This window comes from Stylophora pistillata, chromosome 2, assembly GCF_964205215.1.
Source record: "Stylophora pistillata chromosome 2, jaStyPist1.2, whole genome shotgun sequence".
Taxonomy (NCBI): domain Eukaryota; kingdom Metazoa; phylum Cnidaria; class Anthozoa; order Scleractinia; family Pocilloporidae; genus Stylophora; species Stylophora pistillata.
The window spans coordinates 23,607,500-23,634,736 of record NC_142520.1 but is presented as its reverse complement, the minus strand read 5'-3'; the positions used below and the strand labels follow the sequence as shown (position 1 = coordinate 23,634,736).

The following is a 27,237-nucleotide window of genomic DNA, read 5'->3' as shown; positions in this document are numbered from 1 at the left end:
TCAGTCAAATGGGATGGTAGGTGGGCAAAGATTGACAAGAGCTGAGCAAACTCTTAACATCCTGTCAATGAGAGGTACAGATTCACCAGATCTACAGGCAAGATAATCTGTTGGCAAAGTTTGTTGAAGGATGGTGTACTTCTGTCTCAATGTCCCAATAATTCTCTCAACGTGGATTCTCAGTGTAGCAATCTGTCTTGTCTTCTCTACATCAACAGGATCGAGTTGATCCTTTCCCTTTGTAAATGCTGGAATATTCAGGTCAGCATGACGGAACCAAATACTTTCATGCACAGTAAAACCTCTGTCAGCAAGGACCATATCACCTGGCAAAAGTTTCTCAAGAATTCCACACTTCTCAGTCAAAAACTTGTCTGATGTTCTTCCTCCCCAAGCCTCACTCACAAAACAAATTGTCCCTTGTGGTGTAACTCCAATTAAAACTTTGACAGTGTTGTGGTGTTTATAATTTGAAAAGGTCTGAGCTCTTGCAAGAAGGTTGGATGGCCGATCGATGAAAATTTCAAAACAATCAATAATAACTGTAGTTTTACGACCGAACGCATCCAAAAAACATCTAGGCATGGTCTTGTACAACTCATCACGACTAGGCCATTTAATAATTGGAGTTAATCGAATATCCATTACAGTTATCCAAGTAACTAAAATACGAGAGACAGAAGACGTCGAGATCTTTAGACGATATGCAAGATCAAGGTGTGGGACAGAAAGTCTTAGCTTCACTAACACCATACAAAACTCTTGAAACTTAGTTAGAACTCCACGTCGTCTATCAACATGTGATGCAACAAAGAAGAAGACTGTTTGCAGAATTTCAAAGGATGGCAAACCAGTGTAAAACTTAACTTTGTCATCATCTCCAGAAAAAAAAGCTTCGTCAAAATCAGAAGATGGCAAGTTCTGATGTATGGGCTCAGGCGAGAGCACAGTGTTACAGCTCAACTCTGTTTGGGTTACAGCATGCCTCAAGTTGTCGGGTAAGTTCTCAGAAATGTCCTCAATATCTGCCATTTCCACGTCGAATGATATGTTTTGAACACTATGGCCAGCTTCGTTGTGCTTTAATCGCTTTTTGGCAAGACTTATCTGAGAATTTTCAGAGTCTTTCTCGACCATGCGCTTTGTACGTTCTGTGGCTCGTCTGACTCTTTCCTGACTTTGCTGAACTGATGCTTCGCTAACCTTTAGTTTCTCGTGTCCAAGCTTAAGCGATGGTACCCAATCGACGTTCCACTTATCCCACAGAGGAGCAGCTATTCCAGAATGAAAATGTTCGCCGCAAACACGATCATTTTCAAGAATTTTGTCCGTAAGGTCGTCACGGCTTATGGCGGTCAGCCACCTTCGCCTACGTTCCGTTGACAAAATCTCCGTTTCTTCGCCTTGCCTCGTTACGATTTTGGGCACTCGACAAAAGGAAAGATCTTTTCGCTTAGACGTGTCGTGGGAACAGTTTAAAACCAAGCAAAATTTCGGCATAATGCAATAAATTGAGAAAAACGTTGGAAGATATAGTAGTAAACTGTGTTACTGCACGCCTCTTTACTCCCCCATAATGGCGGACAGTACAATTTTGTGACGTAGCTGTGACGTAGGTGCAAACACTCTATAGTGCAGTTAAAAATAGTGAGAATTTACCGTAATGACAAAATAAGCATTCCTTCAGACCATCTGTAAGGGTTTCTAAGTCCACCAGTCTGGATCCTTGTGGCAGGTTCGCCTTCCTCTTAGCTTTATTCTGCCGATGGGAATCAGGGTTGGAGTCAACAGAACAGGTAGGCCGATAATTAGGACAAGCTTGACAGGAAAATCTGACCAAAAATTAAGACTTCCGAAGAAAGAAAAACGTACTGACCTCACGTGCTCGTGTCATTCGTTTTGCTGGGGGTTCGTTTTCCTCGGATATGTTATCATACTGGAGCTTCCTTTTGGCATTCCACGTTTTGAACCCTCCGTGTAACCTTTTTATTTTTGTTTCTTTTCTGCTTTCGATCGCTTCCACTTTCCGAAAGCGACTTGACGCATTACGGATGTTGTGTAGGCGTTGTGTAAACTTCTGGTCTTTCACTGTCAATATTGTGCTCATTACTGGAAAGTATCGATGCCGATTCACTCTCGTCAAGTGAACTTCGCCATTATGTGACAAAAACTGTGCACTCGCGTGAAGCCGCCATGTTTGTTTACATATTTGATGCCATTTAAAAGCTCGCGCCATTTTCGTACCCATTCTTCGCCCGGCCAAAAAACCCTATTGAGCCACCTTAAGTAATATCAACGTGGCACAGAAACCGATTACAATACAAAAAGGATTCTTGATTCGAACCATTAGAGCTAATAAAAATCAAGCCCTATAGATAACTTGTTCACAACATCCCAACTTCAATCGTCTTACTTCATTATCAGCCAGACTGGTAAAACTTTTCACAAACGAACGACAACACAAACAAGCTGCAAGAAGTCAAAACATTTATGCTGATGTGAATATTCACATAACTTATGTGAATATTCATAAAACTTATGCCTTGACTGCCTCCGTAACTAAGATATATATGTGGCAAAACTAAACGGGTGAGCAATTACAATAACTAATTAGCCTGGTTAAAATTAACTGAAGAACTGAAAAACTAAATTACGCGTCAAGTTAACTGAACGTTTAACATGACAATCACTGCGATAAATGCGATGAGGAAACTTAAAAAGAGTGCGCACGCAGCATTAGACATGATGTTATACACAATTAAGATTAAAAATTAATTTGCGGAGAGAAAAATTCAACGGTTATTTGGCGTCAAGTCCTAAAATTAAGATTGTTAATGGCAAAGGGCTTTTCTTGCCATTATTAGTCGCAAAGAGTGTTCCATTACGATTAATAATCTTGGAAAGTACGGCTATTAATCGTGACTGAATCACTAGTAGTCGTGTTTGACGAGCCTTAGACCTTTTAATCGTGCATTGTATGGTCAATAACCGCATCTAACAGCGAATGTTTTTCTTAATCATACTCCTCTCCAAAGAAATTTTAAGCAGAAATTTTTCTGGACGGCTGCCATTACGATCAAGAATTCAGAATTTAGTATTTCTTCGCAAATGGCTTTTTAGGTAAATGTCACATATTTAAAGTCTTCTCGGGTTTAGTTCTCATTGAATTTCATTTCTATTTAAAAACTGTGTTTACCAACGACGTTTTTCTTTTCTTTCGCTTTTCGAACAGGTTAAGCGCGGGCTTTCGGTATCGTGAGAGAGTTGACTAAAGTTTCTTCTCTATGAGAATGCAAGTAAATTCGTTAAATTCGGATAGGGTTTAAACAGAATGAAGTTTAACCGAGTATAATTGCAAACAAACCGCTAAATAGGTCAAATTACGACAAATGCTTATTACGAGCAACCGACAGGTGAAACGGGTGGCGGTGATGGGTGTAATAAGATTATTTCAGGCGTGGACTACTCGCATCGCACTCCTCTAGTCCCGGCTTTACTCAATTGAAAATTTCCGTCCTCATTCCTAAAAAAAGAAGAATGTTTCACTGATTTCTTTTTCCCGTTTCTTTCTTTCCTTTTTTTTCTTTTTTTTGAACAAACGTAATTCCAAAAGAGATGAGTTTGCAGTGAAACAATGCTTTCTCTTTAGGGTTTAGTGTAGTAATTTCCAATTGAGAAAAACACGGTTTGTCTGGAATATCGCTCAGAAGTTTGAATAACCTAGGCTTGGTGGGGGAAAATGCTAAGAAAAAAATCTTAAACAGATGCATAAGGTGACAACATGGTGCACAAATCATCCTAAATACTGAAAAAATAACTTAAAGGACAGCACCCTCACTATGGACCACCTCCCTGTGTGAATTCCAGAGAATCACAGGGTAGCGTCGCTTAGCAGTGGAAGGATAGCCAGTACATAGAGCCCCAAAACGAACGCACAAGCACCATGTGTAACAATCCCAAATGTTTTAATTTTATGTGATACAAAATGGAACATAGCCAGGTAGCGATAAATAAGGTAGTTGCTGAATACTTGGTGTGATTGCGATAGCAAATGTGGTAGAATTATGTGTGTGTGGTTCGAACTAGAAGGTAACAGAAAATGAAACGAAGCTAATTAATTGACTTACAAACGATGACACAGCACAATGACCTATTCTTGACATCAACTGAACTAATAATGAAGGAAACGATAAACTAAATCGAGCATAAACAATATAGGTAACTTACTTTGGTAGAGCTCCTAGCGTATTTGAAAAGCGCGGGTAGCGGAGTAGACAAACAATTTTACACTGAGTAGTGGAGCGCACGACCTCTTGACAGCGATCAAAACATGGTTCTCTCTTTGTCGCAAGCCCGTAATATGAGCGAATGACTGACATAAATTGCGTAACATTTTCACACCAATTACAGTAATCGAGAAAAATAAACCGTGACGTAGACAAACATTAACTAAGCATAGACAATAGGCGGTTAAGCAATAATCTAAAGTACAAATAAAATTAATAGAGTTTCAAAGCTAACACCCCGGAATAGGCCAAGATAGATGAAATGAGTAAAATAATGTTATGGGCTGGAAGAGAAGCTAACACTTCGCCAAATGAAATAAAAGGTGCAAAAAAGCAAACGGATTTTCGTATCTCTTGACTAGGACTTTGGACCGCTAGAGACCCATGGAACCTAAACAGTCGAGTGTACATCGCAAAAAAAAAAACAAAAACAAAAACAAAAAACAAAAAGGCCACATAAATGAATATATTAAAGAATAATAATCACCATTTTTATTGTAGCGTAGTTAGGACCGTGTAATAATTCGAAAGTCTTCAGCAAATTTTGACGGTTTTCTCCGGACTTTCGTCTGAGATCTTGATTTGCATATTTCGTTTACAGTTGTATTGTACCGCACAAAAGAAGTGAATTTGTATATTTCCCAAAACATTGAGAAATAAGAGTCATGTTCTTCATGCTCTGGGTTTCAATGCCCAGAGCCTTTGCAGCCAGGGTGTAGAAGCAATCCCAGTGCCCAGGCGGATTGAATATCACTGCAAACCCTAAATTATCTAGTTTCTTTTCCATATCTAGCATCGCAGGTTTCGAAAAACATCCAACAAATCGAGACAAAGATTACTTAAACAGTAACAGGCTGTCAAAAATCCTTCCCCTACGAAATTTATAACGCACTGAGGCATGCGCAAGTAAAAAATGACAATGTGACAAAGCGCTAAAGAGAGGAAACGCGCAAGTTAACTTGCGGACATTTCTGACCACAAGGCACAAGTAAAATAGGATAAAAAATAAAGTAAATGAATAGATAATAAATGACGCTTACTCTTTTTGAACCTTTGACATTTCAATCTTGGTTTTCGACAAAAACTTAAAGTCAATTTTGGAAGCCGCAACCTTGATGTCTATTTTAACGCGAGTTAACTCTACTTAAACGAATTAAAAAGTTATGTAGTTTGTCGGATTTTGACGAAAATTGGTCAGAATACTCGTCGATAATATTTTCTTTTGTCCAACTTCACAATACACCGATTTCCTCTGGAACCAGTAGGAATATTGAAAAAGCCTTACATCTTTTCTGGCCTTTCATCTGCTGAATTATATTGTCCAGCTTTTTTGGATGTCCGCGGTAACGCGAAGGCTGGTAATTCAGTTAAACAAACGCCGTCAGTTTTATCAGATTTGCACGTGCCGAGCCAAAACAAAACCTATGAGAACTTTTGCTATTTTCAAAACTCTACCCGCTATATGTGCTAGTTTTTAAAGCGCGCTCAGAATTTCCTCTTACTGTAATATGAGTTTGTTTTTCGCTCATTTTCCTGTTTATATGAATATGTTTTCACTCCGGTCCTCTTCCTATGATCTTCGTGGTAACTAAATTCTTTCCCCCAGTAAACCTAATAAAACTACCTTTGGTCTTAACTCCTTTTGTTACTTCTCAGCTAAGCAGTGGAATGCACAGCCGGACTTTTAATATTTCGTACTAGTTTCTCTGCAGACTTTAAAACAAAATACGGGATATTACCTTCATGGGGAATCTTTTTTTGCTTGACATACTTAAACTTAAGATTGAGAATTTGTAACTAATATTTTCTTTTCTCTACTTTGTGTGTTTAATATTCTTATTATTTTTATCGCAGTACTGAACTTCTAGTGCTGAGCTTACTAAAAAAAAGAAAAAACACAGGGCGTAACAACGTAACCTATGTTCCCACCAGGATTAGAACTTTCTACAATATACAACGAGCAAAAATGGCGGGAAAGTAAAACACTAATTAAGATAGCTCGTGCTCCTTTAAAAACCTAATTTAAAAACTACGTATTAACATTTGCTAGAAAGACTGACCACTGGTCAACATCAATTTCGCTAACTATTTACGATCTATCTTGAGGTCAGTTAGACAGCAGCCTTGAATATCCGGGCGATCTGGAGCGTACTTGAAATGAGCGCTCTCTGCATTAGCCTTAATATTTCTCTGCATCTAGAACCTGGGAGCATTCTAAGGGATCTTTCCATGTCCACACTCCAGCCTCCCAACACATCTATGATCCCGTTGTATCGGTTGATCTTATAACCCCTGTACTGTGCTTTCATATCCCATCGAAGCGGTCCATACTTGAGTGTTTTCTTGATGGTACTCACTGTCTTTTCCCGACTGATTGGCCATCCTCGCATCCACTCGGTTTGCCCTCACCTCGTTATGCTCTGCATAGACGGGAACATCCCAAAACGCTTGCACATCTTGGGATTCGTACAGTGGCTTGAGTTGTATCTTGGAGTACCACGGAAGGTCATCGTCAACCAGCGTAAGATCTTGCAAAAGCTCAAAGTATAACACCTTAAACTCCAAGTATTTACTTTGGGCCAACGCTGAACATCCCCCGTGTGTCATACTCTCTGTTCCTTTCCCAAACAACCTACAAGTAGTGTCATTTGCAGGGGTGGTACCAATCTTATGATAGGAGTATACCTTTGTTTGTAGCATCTGCTCATATAGCTCCATCGTACCCGCGATCGTATGAGTCAGCGCGCGTTGCCAGGTCGTCATCTACGCGAAACAGTCTTGTCTACTCAAGTCTTCATCATCCCATCTGGAAGTTAAAAGCTTTGCTTGCCACCTCTCTCTTCGGGTTTTTTCGACGTACTGACCTTTAACCCTCTGCTTTAACTTTTCCTTAATTTTCTCCTTCGACACTTCCTCATCGTACAGCTTCGGTTTGGGGTACGACAAATTCAGAGCGACACCCAATACTTCAGCAAATTTCCCTATCTCTTTCACGAATGACCTGTGCCCTTTACCAGAAGATTGTTCTTCAAAAGCACGCACTAGTAGGAGCCTCATTTCCGTATAACTTAACAGCTGACTTGATTTAGGCTGCTTGTATTCAGCCTCCACTGACTTAACACCACCCCCCTCTCCCACATGTCTAGGGAGATACAGCAGGGAAGTTGACCTAAGTGGGTGCTTCCCGCCATTCCCGCAGATGATTTTACGATATTATCTGTCGATGTTACGAAGGTCAGTTACACACTATTGCCGAGATGTCATAAGGTATGACAACACCGGCAATGCAAGCTGGTTAGTGGCCATGACTCTGTTCTTACGATATAATAGCCCTTCGTTAGCCCTTCGTCGGAGCGAAGGGCTAACGCTCGAAACGTCAGCTTCTATAATCGTAACGGTGGCCAATTTACCATTTCAACTTTGTTGATATATTCAAATTATTAGGCTTGGACATAGCCCATCCCCCTATGGGAGGCCTCTGTTGAACCGTATGGGTAGTGACAGCTCGTTTCCCTTCACGGTGTGTGCCGCAATCTTTGTGTTCCAGCTATCGCACAGCTTACCGACAACCTCAAAAATCCATTTCGGAAACTTGTGAAGCCACATGATCTTCCTCAACCAATCATGGTCAACACAGTCATATGCATTGCGCACATCTATTCATGCGACACTGAGGTTACGCTTGTTTCCATGAAAGTCCAACGTAACCATACGATCTATCATAAGATTATCAGTAGTTCCACTACATTTCGCTTTCGCTCCTCTCTGGCTCTTTTCCATTAGCTCATCCTTGTCCACGTGTTTATGCATAGGACCCAAGACGCATGAGGCGAACCACTTGTATGATGTATTGAGGCACGTGACAGAGAGCTGAACTTCACTTGTGAACTCAGCTAGCTTCGGTAACTGACTGGTCTTTCTCTCTGTAAACCATTCAGGGTATGTTGTTGAGGTATCTGCAACTGCTTTAAATGCAGATACCATGCCTTCGTGTAGTGAGTATGTGCTTTCCCACCGATAGTTTACTACCCTATCCGGGCCTGGTGCATTCCAATTCTTATTTTTCAATATGATCGTAAAAGATTCCATTTTCGTTAGGCCCTAAACCTCCTCTGATAGACGGGGGACGCGTTCACTAAATGCGATCTCCACTTCCTCAAGGCACTCAGCAATTTCATCTCCAGACCCATTCTCTTCCCAAAACGTTCTCCAAAACTCCTCGGCTTCAGTAATGTCACTAAACACGCCCTTATTTGCTCTATCCTGGTCTTCACATTCCTTCTTGTATTTTGGTCCAGCATTGCCTGGATCTTCCGCTGCCATCTTTGTGACAGTTGTATGTACGCGGCCAGGGCACTCTTCTCTAAACTTGCGGTTTAGTTCTTTGGGTTTCTCTTGCCTTTACCTTCTACTAAAACTAGCCTTTAGTTTTAGAAGCAATGATTTCTGTCTAGCTATCGATATCGCTCACAAGGGATGATGCTCTCAACAAATCACATTCTTTTTGCAGAAGAGCGCGGTTTTTATTTCCCTTTTTGTTCAACTTCCAGTTTTTCTTTAGCCTCTCCAACTCAGCTGTTGCTTTAGAAATACTTTCTCTCCCATCTCTAACACTCTCTAAATAAGTTCTTTTGAAGGTGTAGTCTGATCCTCCGGGTGAGTGTAGTCCTGAGAAGGACTGTTGTCGGTGGTAGTGACTGACGTTTCGACAACCTGTGCGGAAGTCATTTGACTCTGATGATGACTTCCGCACAGGCTGTCGAAACGTCAGTCACTACCACCGACAACAGTCCTTCTCAGGACTACACTCACCCGGACGATCAGACTACACCTTCACATGTTACCCCCGGGTTCAAACCATTTACTGCAATAAGTTATTTTCTAGTTCTCACTCGGCTACCCCGAATTTACTTTGTCGCTTTGTCCTTTGGGTTCTTTTTCCATCCTTTCAACACGAAAAATGCCGCTACCACAGAGTACAGAATACATTTAGCGAGCTATATGTACATGAATGGACTGTCCGTAGGTGTCGCTTTTTCCCTCTCCCTTAGCATAATGATCACATAAATGATGGACTTTTAGTCGCTTTTAGTTGGCTTTTGTTTTATGCACGTATCTATTGTCCGGTTTGAATATTTACCCTCACGCGGGTTTACTAACGCGAGTAACAGTGACGATTGTTCCAACAGCTCCCATTGGGAATCATTCAAGGTGTTCATCATCTCTTCACACTGATCTTGTGTATGCAAATAGTCCCCTTTACAGTTGTGTGCTTGGTTGTCAAGCCTTTGAACAGTAGTGAGGCTAGAGGTGACCTTGTTATGATACAAACCTTGCTGCTTTTCAAATGTAAATCAGTTTGTTATCATGCTAACTAGATACTGGTCTCTATCACAACAAGGTCACCTTTAGCCTCACTCTGAATCAAAGGCTTGGCAACTAAGTACACAACTGTAAAATGGCCTATTTGCAGGATATTCTCGTCGCGGCTCGCTAACTTTAGTCCTGTTTTCTAGCAAATTAGTATTTCGTATCTCAGCAGTGATATCATCATGATTCAAGTCTTCCAATAAACTCGGTTTACTTTGCGCTGGCTCGCCTCTTACGATCACTGTACGCACCGTATATACAACACTACCGAGGAACTTCTCGAGTCTGGCGGCCTGATCCCTTAGATTCTGTTTGGTCCAAGCCAAATTACCATATCCCTTCTCTATCCACTGAGCTCACATCGCTTGCATATAACCCATCTTTCTCCCACTTTCCAACCGTGGTGGGCTGTCCGACTTCACAAATTCCAAGGCCATCTTTTAACACTCCAACAAATCTCTGTTCATCTGCACACCTCACCGCAACCTTCCGCTTGCCTGGTGATGTAGTCGTCCTTCTACCATAATAAATCAACTCTCAAATCCAACAAAATTAAATGTAGCTGAAAATTTCAATTCAGAGACACTTCACAGTCTAGCAAAACTGCTCGACACACAGCAAAGTTTCCTAATCACTTCTCGCAATATGTTTTGGCGCTGTGAATTTGGCTTGCTTTCGATAGGCGCGGACTTTAATTTAACGGATAAACTTAAAGCACGTCTGCACTACTTGCCACCATTATTATTATTATTATTGTTATTATTATTATTGTTATTATCATCATTATTTCTTAGCTCGCTAGCTACTCTAAGTCTATGTATATATGTATTGGGGTTTCTTCTATACAAGCGCAACATGGGACGATGTTTCTGTGCACTCTATCTTGTTGACAGTAACCCTAAATCAGCATTCCGGCGAGGAAATCTACCTGATTCTCAGAATTAGTTCGTCTTGACCATTTTACTTTAATTTTGAAGACAAGCAAAGGCTGAGAAAATTTTAAAAGTTAGAGGGCATAAAGTTTCTTTAACTTTTTACCGCTGACGTATACCCCATTACGACTTTTTCCTTCCCGCGTGGCTTTTTACGCCAGTGGACCGATCGATAGAAAGTGCGGTCTTTTGCTTTAATATTGAACTCGCTTGGACCACTCAGAAGTACAACGTTTAATTCATGGAGAACTTTCAGAAGCAAAGAAACTGATATTTACTAAGGCAGTCGACGCAGAAATTCGAAATAACTTAGTGTTCTTTTCAACCTTTGCAAAAAGAGCAACCAGGAGGCAAAAACAAGATTAACAATCGAATATCATTGATGCAAAGGACCGGTTTACAAAACATGTTTTAACTTGCTAGTGGTAGGAAAATTTCGACCAGACGACCTGTCTAATCCCGACCAATCATAGCGAAAAAAGTCCTCACGAAGGACATGAACTATTACACTAGCTAGATCAGCTCACGATTCTCGTTAATTTTAATCTTGACATGTGTCAAAGTTGGATTGATTCCTTCGCAACTTATTGTAGTACCCTAATTTCCTTACATGATTGGCATGAGGGACAGTATTCTAATTCGTGCAAGCATACCCCAGTTCTCTGATCTAGTTGGTACTTGATTTATACTCTAATGCGACAATCTGACTGGTTTGTGATACACCAAAAATGCGGCAATCTGATTGGCACGTGATATATACTCTTATGAGACAATCTGATTGGTTTGTGATACACCAGAAGTGCGGCAATCTAATTGGTATGAGTGACATACCATCCTTAACGCTGACATAGAGCTTCTTTTTTTTTGATAACTCAAAAATCATAAAAGTCAAAATTTTCACCGATTTAGTGAAATCGTGAATTACCTTTCTATGTAATACTTTTACCAAAGAGTTTTATCATGGCTACTTGTTTGGAGAGTCCTTCATATTAATCAAAAACCCTTCCTTCAAAGCTAATCGAGCAATGTTATTTGTCTCAGATGAGATAGGAAATCATAGTTAACTGACATTTGGTAACGTTAAGGCCCATCCTTACCATTTATTTTGAAGTGAAGATTAAATCAGCAACTTTTTTAGCCCTCTCCACCCGGTGAGGGTCATGTAAAGTTTTCAGCATTATTTAACAATGTAAATCTAACTACCTGATGGAATTATTTCTTGTTGACAGGGACCTGTCCTATAATCAGTTTACCTTACCCCTGTTAGTTTTGAAAAGGATTGCATGGCTCAAAGAACTGTAAGTACCAACCAACGTAAATCTTTATTTACTGCTGTTACATCCAGGTGAGTAATGGGAGGGACTGAGGTGGTTTCGGGCAGAATTCCACTACTTGAAAATGAAAAATATAAAGTCGGGGGAGAAAAAAAGTCAACGCACGGCGAGTGATAAAACACCGCCGGTCTAACTCTACATCCCCGCCCCAAAGCCCCCAGTCCCTTTTCACAAACCCTATCTCTCCACCAAACGAAGACGAGAAAGTCTGCACCATAAACGTTTGCAGTACGAACTCTATGCAACAGTTTAGAGCCTGGTTGTTCTGGATTGTTGAATCCCAATGGTTAAATTTCCCTGAAAACAATCCACTTTTTGTCAAGAAAGTTGGCACTTATTTCAGGTTTCATCAAGGCGAGAGAAACCGATAAAAAAGTATCGTATTCCTCGTTTGGTGTGAAAAAAGAACATCAAAAAGGTGATTTTGACCGAGCTTTGTAGTTTCTAGAGCTATGTCTTATTGAACATAGACCTGCCAGAGGCGATCACTGATTGTAACCGTACACTGGATATGATTATCACAAGAAATGATAACCACACCGTCTGTTCGGTATATGTCGACCGCGATATAGGGATCTCAGACAATATATGAAAAAGAGCGCACAGCACGTTATGGCGATTTATGGCGAAACATCACTTGAAGTCGATAAAGAACTTGTTGGAAACACTTACACTGCTACGCAGAGCTTCGATGGCTTTCTTGATTTTATTGAAAATATTTAGACTGGAACGAGACCCAAATAATTTCTTTTTAAGGTAAATGGAACCTCAAATAGACGACCTTATATAATTCATAGGTTACTTTAATACATGATAACAGTCCGATTCGATTCAGTCTAGTGAATTCCTTTCCCCTCTTGATCCCCATCTCAGAAATAATTTAGCTCGGGTGCCGTACGAATGTAGCCTGACAGTGACATTCATTGAAATCTTAGACCGGCCCTCCAAGATCAGAGTTTATCATTTAATTACATTTTTGCGAGTGTTTCTCGCAATTTCAGCGGTGGTCCTTTATCCAGCAACAGATTCGTTGGGAAGCGTTTTGAAGTTATAAAATAGAGAATCCAAACCACCGGTAACTCCATTGTCCTTTCTAATACAATGACGCGTGGTTTTTAAACTGTGGCTGATTGACATCTGTCCTTACCGAAATACTAGTTGGAGCCTTTTGGTTTCTCAAATCAGCAATCCTACAAAAACAATATTGCAATTCTCTTGGAATTTGTCCGTCATGACTGTCTCGGTTTTGGAGACTAGCAAATAGCTGAGTAAGTTTAAAAAAGTTAGATAGCATGACGTTTCTTTTGAAATCCCAGAGACACGTGCCACTTTATTCGCTGAGGAGATGATATACACCCTGTCTGAGCGATTTTCTCATATGCTAGGCAGAGAACATTCCATTTTTAAGGAGTGAAAAGAAGGTCACTCAATGAAATGTGTATGTGTTTGGGTGAAAATTGTAATACTGAGAATGATTTTAAAGTTAGTATATTTAGAAACATTTGGAGACTGGCCTCGCAGTCCGTAGATCCAAAGAGTCTTCGAGATCCAGAACCGATGAGCAGTAAAAATAGTGAGATCTGAAAGACCTTAATTGAAGCTATTTGACGGTCACTGATAGGCTCGGATGAATTATACCAGCATAAGTTTGTGTATAATGCTGTTGCCAGAGGATCGAGTATGATTCCAGCATAATTACTTATGCGTAAATGCGTCAAACTGCGTTGCAAAAATCTTGAATTATCTGTAAATGTAATAATCCTATCAGGGAATTATATCTTGAAAAGCTGCATGGCTTCTGTTAAACCAAATCAACTAGTTCTGTTTAACGTACTTCCTCGAATTAACGCCTGGGCACTTCTTTAAAATCTCGGTCAATAAAAATGCAAAAACAGAATTCAGCCAATATCCAGCCCTCTTGACCTCACGCTTGGTTAATAACGCATATATCTTAAACTTAGTTATTTCCATTCCTTAGGTACTTTAATGGAAATAAAATCAAGGAGCTACCACCTGGAGTCTTCAATAACAACTCCGAGTTGACTCACCTGTAAGTAATACATTCATAAGTTAATGTTTGATGGAATGTTTAGAATATGACCTCAAAATCTCTTCATTAACAGTGCAATCTCATTAACATTGATGTTAAGCTCCTTTTTTGGTTTCTTGCATCAGAAAGAGTTTGTAAAGCTACAGTTTTTGTTAAAAGCTGGGTCTTAAAGTATTTAAGTTCAAGGGTCTCCGATAGCCTTAATACCTTATTATAGGAAATTAACAATGCATGTAATTAACGCGAATTTCAAAAATTCGCGTTAATTTTATGTATCTTAAATTACCTCATTGTTAATTAAAATGACGTTAACTAAAAGCATCGTTATTTAAAGACACCTTTATTATAAGCAAAGCCACAATTCCTCTACGTCACCGTCAGAGTCGGTTGACGCATCATCCTTTACTATTAAGTTCAAAATGTCCTTAGATTCATCAGTGTACCGATCGTCTTCTCTGAGAGGATAACTCACTTCTTCAACTTTCTTGCGCAAAATGTCTATCGCATTTTTGTCATCTCATTTCATTTCTTATGTTTTTTACCGGAAATAGAGAGCAAATTTTGTTGCTGGCCGTTGTTGTTTTCTAACGAGATGAGTGCGAAAAATATTAAATTCACGTCTTAATTATGCAACATACCGCACGGAAATTCGCGTTAATTAAATGTATGTAAACATAACTTTTGGAAAATTCGCGTTAATTTTATGACGCGTAAATTTTCTTCGCGTTATTAACATGCTTCGTTATATTCCTATAATAAGGTATGCGATTAAAAGAGAGTGGCATGACTGTTAGAGTGTGTGAGTTAAACAGAGGCAAGTGTCTTTTCTCATCAGTTTCTGGATACTTAAATAAGATTTCTAACCATGATAGGTGACGAATTCCGCTCTTTGAGGACATCTATTTCGTTTTCATAAGGGAACACATCTTAATGACCATTGACAACGAATTATTCTAGAAAAGAAAAGAAAAATCATTTCAAAACCCCAATGAACGTTTACGCACAACATCAAAAAAACTGCGTAATGATTTATCCATTCGATTTTTCGAGCTGTAAGAGTTTTGCGTAAAAAAACATCCATTGCGTGCTCCACGACACAAAATTTTTAGGGATTAATACTGATACCATCACAGGCTTAAAACATCTGAATTGACTCAAATCATTTACCAAAAATGCGATTCCAAATTTTGATTCAAATACCTTTCTCATTATCAGCAGTACCACACCTTTCAAAAAAGTTGTTGAAGGGACACTATTTACTTTTATTAATCTAATTTATTCAACCCATGTCATCACCTGATCAAAAGTTATAATATCACTACGATACCTCTAAAAAACTGTTCTGAAAGCCAAATTTACCTTAATCTTCAAATCACGGCTTTGTATTTACCAGAAATGCGATTTCAATCGTAACTAAGTTATCTCATTTAGTTTCAAAACAAATCATAGGAACACTTTCCATGTGGTTTTTCCCTCGACGCGAGCAATCATGATAAAAATAATTGAATGCTGTGGACTTTTTGCATACAATGAATGCATATGCTGAACTGAAAAAAGTTGGCTATTTGAAAAATTGATCTAAGTAATGTTTCTCCAAACTCCAGTTCCATGCAGCCTCAGCTGCATTAAGGGACTTCATAAAAATCTTGAAATGATGTTACTTCAGCGCTCTCTTCTCAGTCCCGTAACAGGCTAGGGGGTAACTGTAGTTACTGTTTTCTCTCTTTTCCCGTGCGAAAATAGATCAATCTCTGTCCCCTCGTCCTAGTTCCTATTTACTCTTTTAGAACGCTCACTAGCACGTTATATTATTGATATCTGTGGCTCGGAGACTGAGAACGATACGGCAATAATTTATGACTCGAACCATTAAAGCTAATACAAATCAAGCCCTAGATATAACTGGTTACAACATCACGTGTCCAATCGCCTTACTTCATCATCAGCAAGACTGGTTAGACTTTTCACAAAAAATGGACTGAACACAAAGGACCTGCAAGAATCAAAACATTTATGCTGATATGAATAGTCACATAAATATTAGTAGTCATTGTGCACTTACAGATTAGGTCTCTGTTAAATTTTATCGCAAGATGACTTTGAGTGGTTTAAAAACTTTCGTCAAATCTTAAATTCTTGGCACTCTCTCGACTTTACTATTTAAGCAGAGATCTCCACAACAATAATCAGGCTCGATAGGCTGGGGAACTTATCATTCTCGAGGGAAGGAAATAAAAACTTTGGATCCACCGAATTAAAATGCACGCAGTTAAAAGACCACATATCAACATTTGTTTCGTGGTAAGAAATGATTCGCTGCGCTTTTCAATGGCGAAATGTACTGCTTATGTATCTCAAGTAGTTTAAGGCCTGGGTCAGGAGATTAAATTGCCTTAATAAAATAAACAGCCATATCTCCATAAATATACAGCCGATTTCGCTGAAACTTTCAGGGACGATAGATATCCATACGAACTTTTACCTTATGGCAACAATACCGACGACGACGCTCACGTGTCGGGTCACGTGATCAAAACGCTACTTAATCGGTTTTTATCGGAATTGGTAAGATTTACACACGCTCGTTACTGATCAATGAATGAGAAAAATACTCAATAAAAAATGCTAGCCATCTACGTTTGGAATGAATTTCCTTTGTTCCTTAAAAAAGAGATTAGAGATTTTTAGGAGCTGAGAAGGAACTTTTCTCAACTTAATGGTCTTTAGATTGTTATCAACTCTATTCGGAACTTCATTCCAAACGAGAAGATAAAGTTTATCAACACCTTCTTCCATTTCGCCAAAAATAACTGCTTGAAATGAAAAATTCGGCACCGGCGATAGCATTCTGACTACCCCTTTTTAAACTACGAAAGAAGTAGCCATTTTGTTTCTTTTCGAACATAATACACGAACAAGACTTGACTACCACATTATACCGCTGACCAAGAAGGCACAAATCAAATATGGTGGTTATAGTCGTCAGGTCGATCACCGGACAAATATCTGATGGGAAAGTAAAACTGCTGGCTCAGCAAGCCAAAAAACGAACGAATTATTTTTTACTGCTCTAGCATTGTATGTTTTCATCTCCTGTAATTGTAAGATACTGAAATGCTTCAATAATATTACTTCAACTTGTTTGTTTCCACGTCCGTGACCGAAAGAAAATAAGATGCTAAAATAAATTAAGAGATGTACTGTGGGACTCACTCCATGGGTTGTTGTTTCCCATGAAGTCATATATACAACAGCTTTAATTTTTCTCTTCACATGACAGCAAAATCAACCCACAACATGGAACAAAATTGAGCCGCAGGAGGTGGGAGGTGGAAGGGAGAAATAACTGCTAGTATTGGTGCTCCATGTGTTTAAAAATTATAATCCCGCTCTTAGGTCTTATGAAAATCTGTTGGTAAGAAATGAACAGGGATTTCAACTGGCCTGGCAGCAAGAAAAGGGTGAAAAACAAGGTTATTCAAACTTCAAATTCTCCCCTCCCACCCCATCTTGATGGAGAGATAATTTGCATGTGCACTTTGCACTAATTTCCTGCCAGCTCAGTTGGAGGCATCTGTCCAATTTCATGTCGTACAAAATAAAAAAAAAAGGCAAAAAAAATATTGAGTGAAAAATGAAATAGAAACAAAATGTAAATTGACATGGAGATTGACTAGGGATTGATTCGCTCATGTTTATTTATGGCATACTAAGTCCCTTGCCCAAAAAAAATTTTCAACAAAGGACAATGAATCAGAAAAGACGTATAAAAGCCAGCAATTTGAAGAGAGATATCAGCTCTAAATGGAAAATTTCAAAGAATTTCCCCATTTACATGTGAGCAAAAGTAAGTGTTTCTTTCCATAAATCTTTTGAAGGTCACTAAATACTTGCAGGTAGAAAAATAAAGCACAATTACAAAAAAGTATAGTTACATCAATAGGTCTTTTTCTCAAGAAATATAAGGCCATTGATAACCAAATTTCACAGTGGTCACCACCAGAAAAAAAGCAACAGTATCTAAATGCGTATTCTATGGAAAGCTGGCAGAAAACTGCCCAGGGTAAAAAATCTCTGCACCAAATAGAATGCAAATGCTGTCTCTTAACAACACCAGAGAGTAGCCTCTTCAAAAAAAGCACAGGTTGTGTGGCGAGCAGAAGGGAGGCATTCACAGAAGTAAAAAGTCAAGCCAAAGAGCTTTCAGGAAAAAAAAATCTTCAAACCAACACCAAAAGAAGTGAAAAACGTAGGGTCAGTGATATATAAGGAATTCGACTCTGAATGTAAGGAGCAACTGGTGAAGTCCTTTACAGAAGTCATGTCCATGGTTTCCGAGGCTGGGTTGACAAACAAAGTTTCACCTGTTGAGGCAAAAAAAAAATCCGTAAAGAAGAGAGAAAATTAAAAAAAAAAGGTATAGAAAATTCCTGAAAAAAAAAATTATGTCAACCTTCACCTGGCTCAATGAACATATTTTGCAACCAGGAAAAGGCAAAGAATGGTAGAATGTTTTGAAACCATTGATGAAGCAAAACGGAGGGTAAAAAATGCCCCAAAGCGGAACACCTGAAGTCATACAGCCTGAAAAATTACACAACAACCTAAACCGTAACCCCAAATCCAGATATTGTGCCAACAGGTATGAAAACCACCTGGCAAAAATACAAGTTCTTGTCCTGAAGGCCACTAGGCAACTACAGTCTGATACAAAAGTATGGGATGCAACCTTCTTAATGCAGAATAACTGGCTTCCCAATGCTAATGACTATGAGTTATCAAATGAGGTAACAAGTACTCTTCACAAGAAAAAAGTTGCTCTGAAATTGCTACAATCCTGGAAGATGATTACAGTACATTTGTAAAGTATTTTGATCAAGCATTCTTACCTAATTTTATTCCCTTAAATGATTTAGTCAGGTCATTTAAAAAAGGTAATAAGTCACTTGAAAGTGATTGTTGTCCATCATTTTTACCACCAAAAGCTTCAGATTGAGAGCAAATTTGTTACTGGTAAATAACACTTATTTACTAATTGCTCACCTTCATCATAAGCGAGTCAAAGATTATGTTTGACCTCAGAATAGCTGTGCTGTTGAGCTATCTTGTCCCTATGGATTTAAAAAAAAATACACTGTGAACATGAAATTAGAAAAGAAGTCTCAGGCAACACTTTACATTACTTGGCTTAAAATTCTACCATAACTTAGATGGCTTTAATTTCACAAGTTGGACAACATACCCTGATGAATGTGGAAGTTGTATAAGAATTTAAGTAAAAATCATAGTCAAGAAAAGGTAATGGTCAGATTCCTATTTGCCATGTTCATGTAGGATTGAGAATGTCTGTGTTATTCGTCACAGGCTGGCAAATCAGTCATTGTTAACTAAGGTTAAAGACGACATCCCAATTTAGTTTGTCACCTCTCTTGGGATCGATTCAATCTAAAACATAGATATGTATACTTTAAATTTCGCTACACATGTATAAGAACACAACTGTTGACACATAGCTTTTTGCTCTCTCTCATTTACATGCCTTGTAGATTGAGTAATGAACTCTCTTTGTTGAAGCTCATATAAATACATTTACCCACAAAAGTGTTGTACTATAAATCACCGTTAAATTTCTAGCTCGAGATTGAGCCGAGGCATTTAAATTTGGTAAACAACAAAATTTACGCTACGGGTAAGTTTTCACTCCGCGGTTTATTAATTTCCACCTCATCCTACACTGACGAGAATGGAAAATTTCCGAGACATATCAAAACATTTGTAATCTATAATTTAGTAAACGAAAACATGCGCTTTCCTTGAATAAAACGCTCGTTATTTGGATTTACGCCTCAGAGCATTATGGAAGCTACGGCAAATTAGAGCTAATTTGCCGAATGAAACACAAAAATACCACTCACCTCAGTTGTAGACCTCACATCTGCACGAAAACAACGTCTTCTGAAAAAATTTCGGTAGATACATCCATGTTCGCCTTCCAAAAGCGTAAAGGCGCTCTGATCTAAACTTCGAACGCGCTATGCGGTAACGGCCGCCATTTTTTTGTCTCGAAACTCTGCTGGGGGTCTCAAACCAAGATAAAACCCAGGCCTTAAACTACTTGAGATGTTTTGCGTAGTTGGGCTTCTCGTTTTAGTGGTAAAGACTACTTGCAGTTAGTTGGCATTTTCTCATTGTCAAATACTCTATAATAAGTGCACCAGACCAAAATGTATCAGGGGTGCAGATGTTTTGCAAGGTTCAAGGAATGCTTAGTCAGACATCTTTAGCACCAAAGAAAAGATAGCCATTCAAGGTGGAAAAACAAATATAACAAAAGAGAAACAAAATCAAAAACAAAACAAAACAAAACGCAAAAAAACAAAACAAAACAACAAAAAAAACAAAACAAAATGTTGAATGCGCACCTAAATTATTATTCTTGTTACTGGGATGTGGGTTCCAATCAGTACCTCAGCCTACTGTAGCTATTTCACGACGTATGTTATCCCGTAAAATATTTCGCTAAAATTTCCATACGCACTCAGAACGTTAAGACAAAATTCCTGATGACTGATTTGCGAAACTATTCAGCCTGAGTAGTCTGTAAGTTATTAACTTTACATTAACTATTTCAGAACTATACCGAAACACATGTCCTTTCGCGAGTAATGTATCCCACAAATTTGTAATATTTGGTCTATGAAAATACAGGATCAGATTTTCAGCATGTTTATTGGCTGACAAAGCGTCAGTTGATCATTAATCCCAAACAGCCTCTACTCTTTGATTCGCTCCCAACGTGCCACATGATGAAGAACTGGAAATAAATTTGGGATTATTTTCTATTTTGAAAGAATTTTTATAAGAAGCACTTTAAATCTGTTAAAAATGTTAGGAGTTTACTAATTTGCTACATTTTTGTTCATTAAGTGAATTCGTAACACTCCTCCAATGGTACTTTGACCCATACCCAATTTATCTAACCCAATTTTTAGAAAAAATGGTGAAAAGGACTCAATTACATCGACTAACTCCTGGAATCGAGGACAAATCTTAAATTAGGCTATCTCCATTTCTTAGGTCCTTGAATGATAACCAAATTAAGGAGCTACCACCTGGAGTCTTCAATTACAACTCCAAGTTAGATCACCTGTAAGTAACACATTCATAAGATCTGTGTAATTTGAAGGATTTAGGTGAAGAATTCTGTCGGGTTCAAAGCCTACCGTTCAAAAAAGGGACAAGAAAAACCGTCCTCAGTGCGATCTCGACGAAATGGAAGCTACAAACCTCCACGGGTTTTGTCACCTATATATGTGTGTTGATCATAATCCGCCGTTAACAACTCTCTGGAAGAATACCTTACACAAAGGAAAGAACTCGGTGAACATTGTAAATAACAATGATAACATAGCCAAGTAGAGGAATGAGATTTCTGACCTTAAAGAACTCACTTTTATACAAAAGAGATGAAAAATATAATTGTGAGCTCTGACTGTAAAAAAAGCTGGCTTCAATATCAGCGAAAGTAGAACAAACAGCTTAAGACACACAGAGCATAGAAACAATTTAAAATGCAAGCTTGACGCCAAATAACCGAGAAAATGAGAATTTCTTAAAAAACCTCTCAAACTATCAACCATCTGACAGCCAAGTCAGCGTGCGATCAAAGGGTCTCAAATTCATCTCAACACCCGTGACAAACGAATGTAAATTCAGGTCAACTTTGCTAGATTTATTCGCAAGACAAATGCGCCTCCGTTACACCTTTCTCGGACAAAACAAAGAACCACTTCCATTTCATATCTAACTGAATGCCACCGGTTCAGTCTTCTATCGCCATTCAGAGCTACTTGGAAAATTGTCATAACACAACTTGCAGACTGTATCTAAGCCAAAAAATACTTTGCAACGCAATGAGGTCACGGCTCTAAAAGAGTTGAAACAAACTCTGCTTTAAACCCCTATTTAGATAGGGCCACCCGTTGTACAAAGAGTAGCCATTGCTCCTCGAACAGAAGACAAAAGAGCTAATACAGAGGAAGATCCGTTTTTAATTACACAATTTGATCTAAAGTACAAAGGAGCTACGTTGGCTCTCGGCCTCAGTGTTTAAGACAAACAAAAAAAATTAACTTTAGTAAAGCCTGTTTAATTAACTCAAAACTTATGCCTTGACTGCCTCCATAACTAAGGTATATATCAGATACACTGTATTTATGACGTTCATATAACTATGGTATATATGACGTTCATATATTTAAGGTATATGTGTAGCAAAAAAAGGGTGAGCAATTACGGGTGAACAACTGAAAAACTAAATTACTTCAAGTTAACTGAATGTTTAAAATAACAATCACTGCGATAAATGCGATGAAGAAGCTTAAACAGAGTGCGCACGCAACAGTAGACATGATGTTAAACTTAACAATTAAGATTAAAAACTAATTTGCGGAGAGAAAAGTTCAACGATTATTTGGCGTCAAGTCCTAAAATTAAGATTGTTAATCGCAAAGGGCTTTTCTTGCCATCATTAGTCGCAAAGAGTGTTCTATTACGATTAATAATCGTTGAAAGTACGGCTATTAATCGTGACTGAATCATTAATAGTCGTGTTTGACGAGCTTTAGACTTAAGAGGCTGTCAATCTTATTTCCACCCGGTCAATTTCGCGTCAAATATAATTGTGCCAGAAACTCTGTCAACAGAAAGACTTTATTTAGGAAAGAACTAAATTAGATTTCGTTTGATTCGAAATAATTTTCTGACTGCGGTAGGGGCCCTAATTATTCCCCAGTCCGTAGAGACCGTCGCAACACCTCGGAAATTGAAAAAAAGGCATGTTTTGTAACATTGAAAAATATTTGATTCGCATAGTTAAGCCACCCAATTTATATCAGATTGCTTAAAAACCTTTCTAGTTTGTCAAGAGAATTAGAATTTTTGCCCTCAATATATTTGAAAAGGCGAATTTTAACATATTCTGACCACTATAAGTCGTCATCGGCCGATGGTCGTAAATAACCTTTATTTAGACGTTACGTTTTGGGATTTGGGACCTGGTTGACAACTCTAGCCCACACAGCCGTGAATTTTAGACCATTATAGGCAAAAACGTGTAAAAACCCCTGTTCGTTTTCGATTTTTTAAAAGCTATGACCGTTTGAATTAGCACATGCACGAGTATTCGCGATTTTTTCACCTACACTAAAATCGAACCACTGGAGCAGATTTCGTTATAAATACGGCTTACCTTCGGCGCATCTTGGGTTTATGTGAAATTTCAGATGTTCCTCGCGCCCCAAACTAGTGAACTTAATGATAACCTGATAACCCCAGCTAATAACTCCAAACTTCAGCGGTCGGCATCAATCGACACTCTTCTTTAACTAGTTGTTGCGAACTAAACTCGAAAACTAAAGCCATGTTTCGCGCTTAATGTCCTGTTGAAACTTTGGATCGCTGCTGCATTCTCTTCAAGAATCAGCCATAGAACTCCACAAGTCTATATGCCGAAGTTTGGGGGCTAAAATTTTGTATATAAAGCTGAATAATAGCGCTATGGAACACAGCCGTGGTTCCATTTTCACAGAGGTCCACATTAACCATTGCGGGTGAACCCGCTGGCCCTTTATTTTTTTTTGGAAGGCCTGCAAGTATTGTATGGCATGCAAGTGCTTTTTCGAAACTAGAAAGGCGTCAGTCTGTAGCGAGTCTTCAGCGAGGATGATAAAGCTTTCAGAATGTACAGGTGACATCAGTGATCATCTACAAGCATATCACATAGGTCAGCTCAGAGGGAAGGTACAAGAATATGAGCTTATCGTTAACAGGTCAGGGTTGCCACACTACCTTTCACTACTATCAGTGAAGGGAACAACCACTGCAGTTAGCATAGTCGACGAATCAAAGAACAGTCTATTTATAAATGAGATTGAGCATTTTAGTAGCTTCCACAACTTCGAATATGGAGATACCGGTCTGAGATGGAGTTTGGAGATGTTATGGCATCGGTAAAGGGAAGTATATTCCATATGACGTTATTTATATCAAGCACCAAGGTCAAACGTCCCTTCAAGACATAGAATCTCAAGGGTTTTATGATCTTCCTAAAAAGCGTGTAGTCAAGCGTGGTTCAAAGGACAGCAAGGAAACAGAGAGTACAACGCCATTGTTTGAGTGCTTTGTGCTTGGATGTGTTGAAGTGTTCGAAACGATTTTGCAACTAGAGCTGCACCTGGACGTTGGAAAGCATACAGTCAGCAGGTTAAGCCAGTATGATGCAATGAAAATGGACTGGGTCCTTAAGTTCTCGTCGATAGATACCGCTGGTATCGAGTGTTTGCGCTGTTCGTCAGATTCCAGTACACCACTCACTTTTCCTGGGGATACTTCGCGCCACTCGCCTCTACGAACAGGATGGGCCGTAGTCAAACCGAGGAGCAGTGTTAGATTTTCAAAGAATGTAAAAGAATACCTAACGGCAAGGTTTACGCTTAGAGAAAGAACTGGGCGAAAGGCAGACCCCGGCCAAGTTGCAGTGGACATGCGAAATGCGAAAAATGAGTCAAATGCACGTTTGTTCACTAGAGAACAGTGGCTGACAAAGAGCCAAGTTCAGAGCTTTTTCTCCTGGCTAGCAGCAATGCGACGCAAAGATCATAGTGTGATCGGGATATCGTTGGACGAGCAGGAAGAGGTCCAATGCGTCCAGGAGAATTCTGAGAGACAAGATCTGGTAGACAAAGTTAAAAAAGAGATCAAAGTCTCGCATCCAATCTGCTACGACACGTATGACCTCTGTGAACGTTACCACAGTAACACACTTCAGAAATTCAATGTGGTTTTGTTGCGAGCCATCTGTAGTCTTTTTGAGATCCCTGTAAAACTGAGAGACAAAAAGCAGATCCTCGTAGAAAAACTGTCGGACGGGATTAGGGATTGTCAATGTGTTTCGCAGTAGAATTATGTAAAACATGTCTCATTCAGTTGCTGAAAGTGTAGAATATGCCCTACAGATACAAACTTCCTTTAGTTCCTATATCAAGTTCTAACGGCGTTGCTATAGTGTAACAATCAAAGCTTATAATATCTCTGACATTCCATTTTGTCGTGCTTGACGCACTTACAATTCATAACTAAATCAGTGAAAGATAGTACCTAGTTTGACGACATGTCAAGCAGTGTCTGATACACTATATAGACATCGCACTGAGCCTTGCTCTTCATGTGAAAATTATTTTTAACAAAAACAGGGATTAGTGTGTTCAGCTTCTCGCAGTCAGTGATATATTTTTTTATAAAAACGATTGACAATTTACTAGAAGCAACACTTATAACATCTGTTCATACCAAGCATGTGTGAAAGTTTTTATCACGTTGGTAGCCGATTTCTCCGGTTATTGACAGGTTGCTGGTCTGTGGACACAATCGACACAGAACCGAGAGAAGCAAGCACAGGACATTTGAAATTAATTTATTAATTATATCATATCAAACTCCAGGTAAAAGCATTTATTCTTTTCAGCCACAATTTTCTCCCCAAATATTACATTGCGGTGTAAATTTGGATGAAACAAAATCGTGCGACACAAGTTATTAGCGGTCTCGTCTTTTGTGCGGACCTTTGTGAGAACAGTATATCATCGAACGGGATCGTCTTGATCTAAAGTTAGGCGATTATTTCTCCACTTCAAAAGCCTAAAACCTTCATTTCCCCCTCAGCTTTTATATATGGAGAGTTCATATTCTGATTCTGGAAAAATTCAGCTCGGAAGCAATATTAAATGGGTAATCATGAACCGCGAAATGTGGCCATAACTCCAACCATTTGTTTTGATACCACGAATCCCGATGGAAGCCGCCTACTTTTCGAAGGCAATACCTAGCTATTTGTTGAGATTGTCATGGATTTCAGCAATTTGGTTATTTGAAAAATACTGAAGTTAGCCATGAAGCCGGGCTGCAAGGCGGGTAACCTGTATTTATGACTAAATCTGCTCCAGTAGTTTGATTTTAGTGTAGGTGAAAAAATCGCGAATGCCCGTACATGTGCTGATTCTAACGGTCATAACTTTTGAAACATCGAAAACGTACAAGGTTTTTGCATTCTTTTGCCTATAAAGGTCTAAAGTTAACGGCTGTGTAGGATAGAGTTGTCAACCAGGTCCCAAATCCCAAGACTTAACGTCTAAATAAAAGTTATTTATAGCCATCGGCCGATGGCGACTTATTATGGTCAGAATATATTAAAATTTGCCTTTTCAAATATATTGAGAGGGCGAATTCTAACTTTCTTGGCAAACTATGCAACGGTCGTATGCGACGGTCCATACGAACTGGGAAATAATTAGGGTGCCTAACGCAGCCAAACCAAATCTAATTTAGTTTTTTCATAAGTTAAGTCTTTCTGTTGAGAGAGTTTCAGGCAAAATTATTTTTCACGCGAATTTGACCGTGTGGAAATAAGAGAGACAGCCTCTTAATAATCGTGTAAAATTTGCAAGAAGGTATCGCGCTTCATATATTCCTTATACAACACACCTAGTCGGCATATTTCGGACAATATCGACGACAACCTTCCCAAACAAGTGAAAATGTTTGAAATGCAGACTTTCGTGTTCTCGATTTGACGTCACATTACCCGCTATAGCCATTTCTCTTTAAACTCGGTCGTGGGGCAAGATGGTGGCCGATTTTCCGTATTTTGAATGGGCACAGAAAATTAAAGATTTGAGCAAATAAAAAATTTTTTGGACAGAAATACTCCAAAAAATAAGCTTATTTCGTTAAGCGAAAAAAAAATTTTGGGTTTAGGTGCACTTTAACATTTTTATTTCTAAAAATAACATTTTGTTTGAACCTCATTTTTAATGGTTCTGAGAGGAGATATAAGACAGGTCATCTGTCATAATGTTGAGATCCTGTAGCAGACAATGAAGACAGGGGTAAAAAGTTTTCCTTTAACTTCTAAATCCTGTCCATGATCTCAACAACAATCTTTTCAAGCTTTTAACAAATTCCATATGCATAACCCAGGAAAAATTGTCGAGGCTGTTCGGAGACACAAGGATTTACAGAGTCGAAAAAACCTCTCTCAACAGAGTAGATACATCTGCATTTTAAATAAGAGAGCACACACACCTTTAAAGTGCCATTCAAGGCAAATAATTGTGATATGGGACTTTTTGTCATGTCGATGTCTAATCACAACTGAACCCCCATAGCTACTTTAGCCATTTTCATATGTTGCAATTTCAGTACTCGTG

General features: G+C 38.8%; 1 protein-coding gene and 2 long non-coding RNA genes across 3 annotated transcripts; 1 reads left to right on the top strand and 2 right to left on the bottom strand.

Annotated features, from left to right (window-relative positions):
* Positions 1-1,500, bottom strand: LOC148737910 (uncharacterized). Its single transcript, XM_088749360.1, has one exon. The coding sequence runs from the start codon at positions 1,498-1,500 to the stop codon at positions 1-3; it is 1,500 nt and encodes a 499-aa protein (XP_088605486.1).
* Positions 1,501-11,826: 10,326 nt separating this feature from the next.
* On the top strand, positions 11,827-21,110 carry LOC148737908 (uncharacterized). The gene is made up of 3 exons (XR_015996658.1): positions 11,827-11,886; positions 13,901-13,972; positions 21,050-21,110. It is a non-coding gene; the product is annotated as an uncharacterized LOC148737908 (long non-coding RNA).
* On the bottom strand, positions 17,647-20,047 carry LOC148737909 (uncharacterized). Its single transcript, XR_015996654.1, has 3 exons — positions 19,888-20,047; positions 19,016-19,083; positions 17,647-18,336 (listed from the first exon to the last, which is right to left on the bottom strand). It is a non-coding gene; the product is annotated as an uncharacterized LOC148737909 (long non-coding RNA).
* Positions 21,111-27,237: the final 6,127 nt, after the last annotated feature.

What these genes read in the sequence shown, in the direction of transcription:
- LOC148737910 (XM_088749360.1), bottom strand. Translation starts at nt 1,500, where the DNA reads ATGCCGAAATTTTGCTTGGTTTTAAACTGTTCCCACGACACGTCTAAG.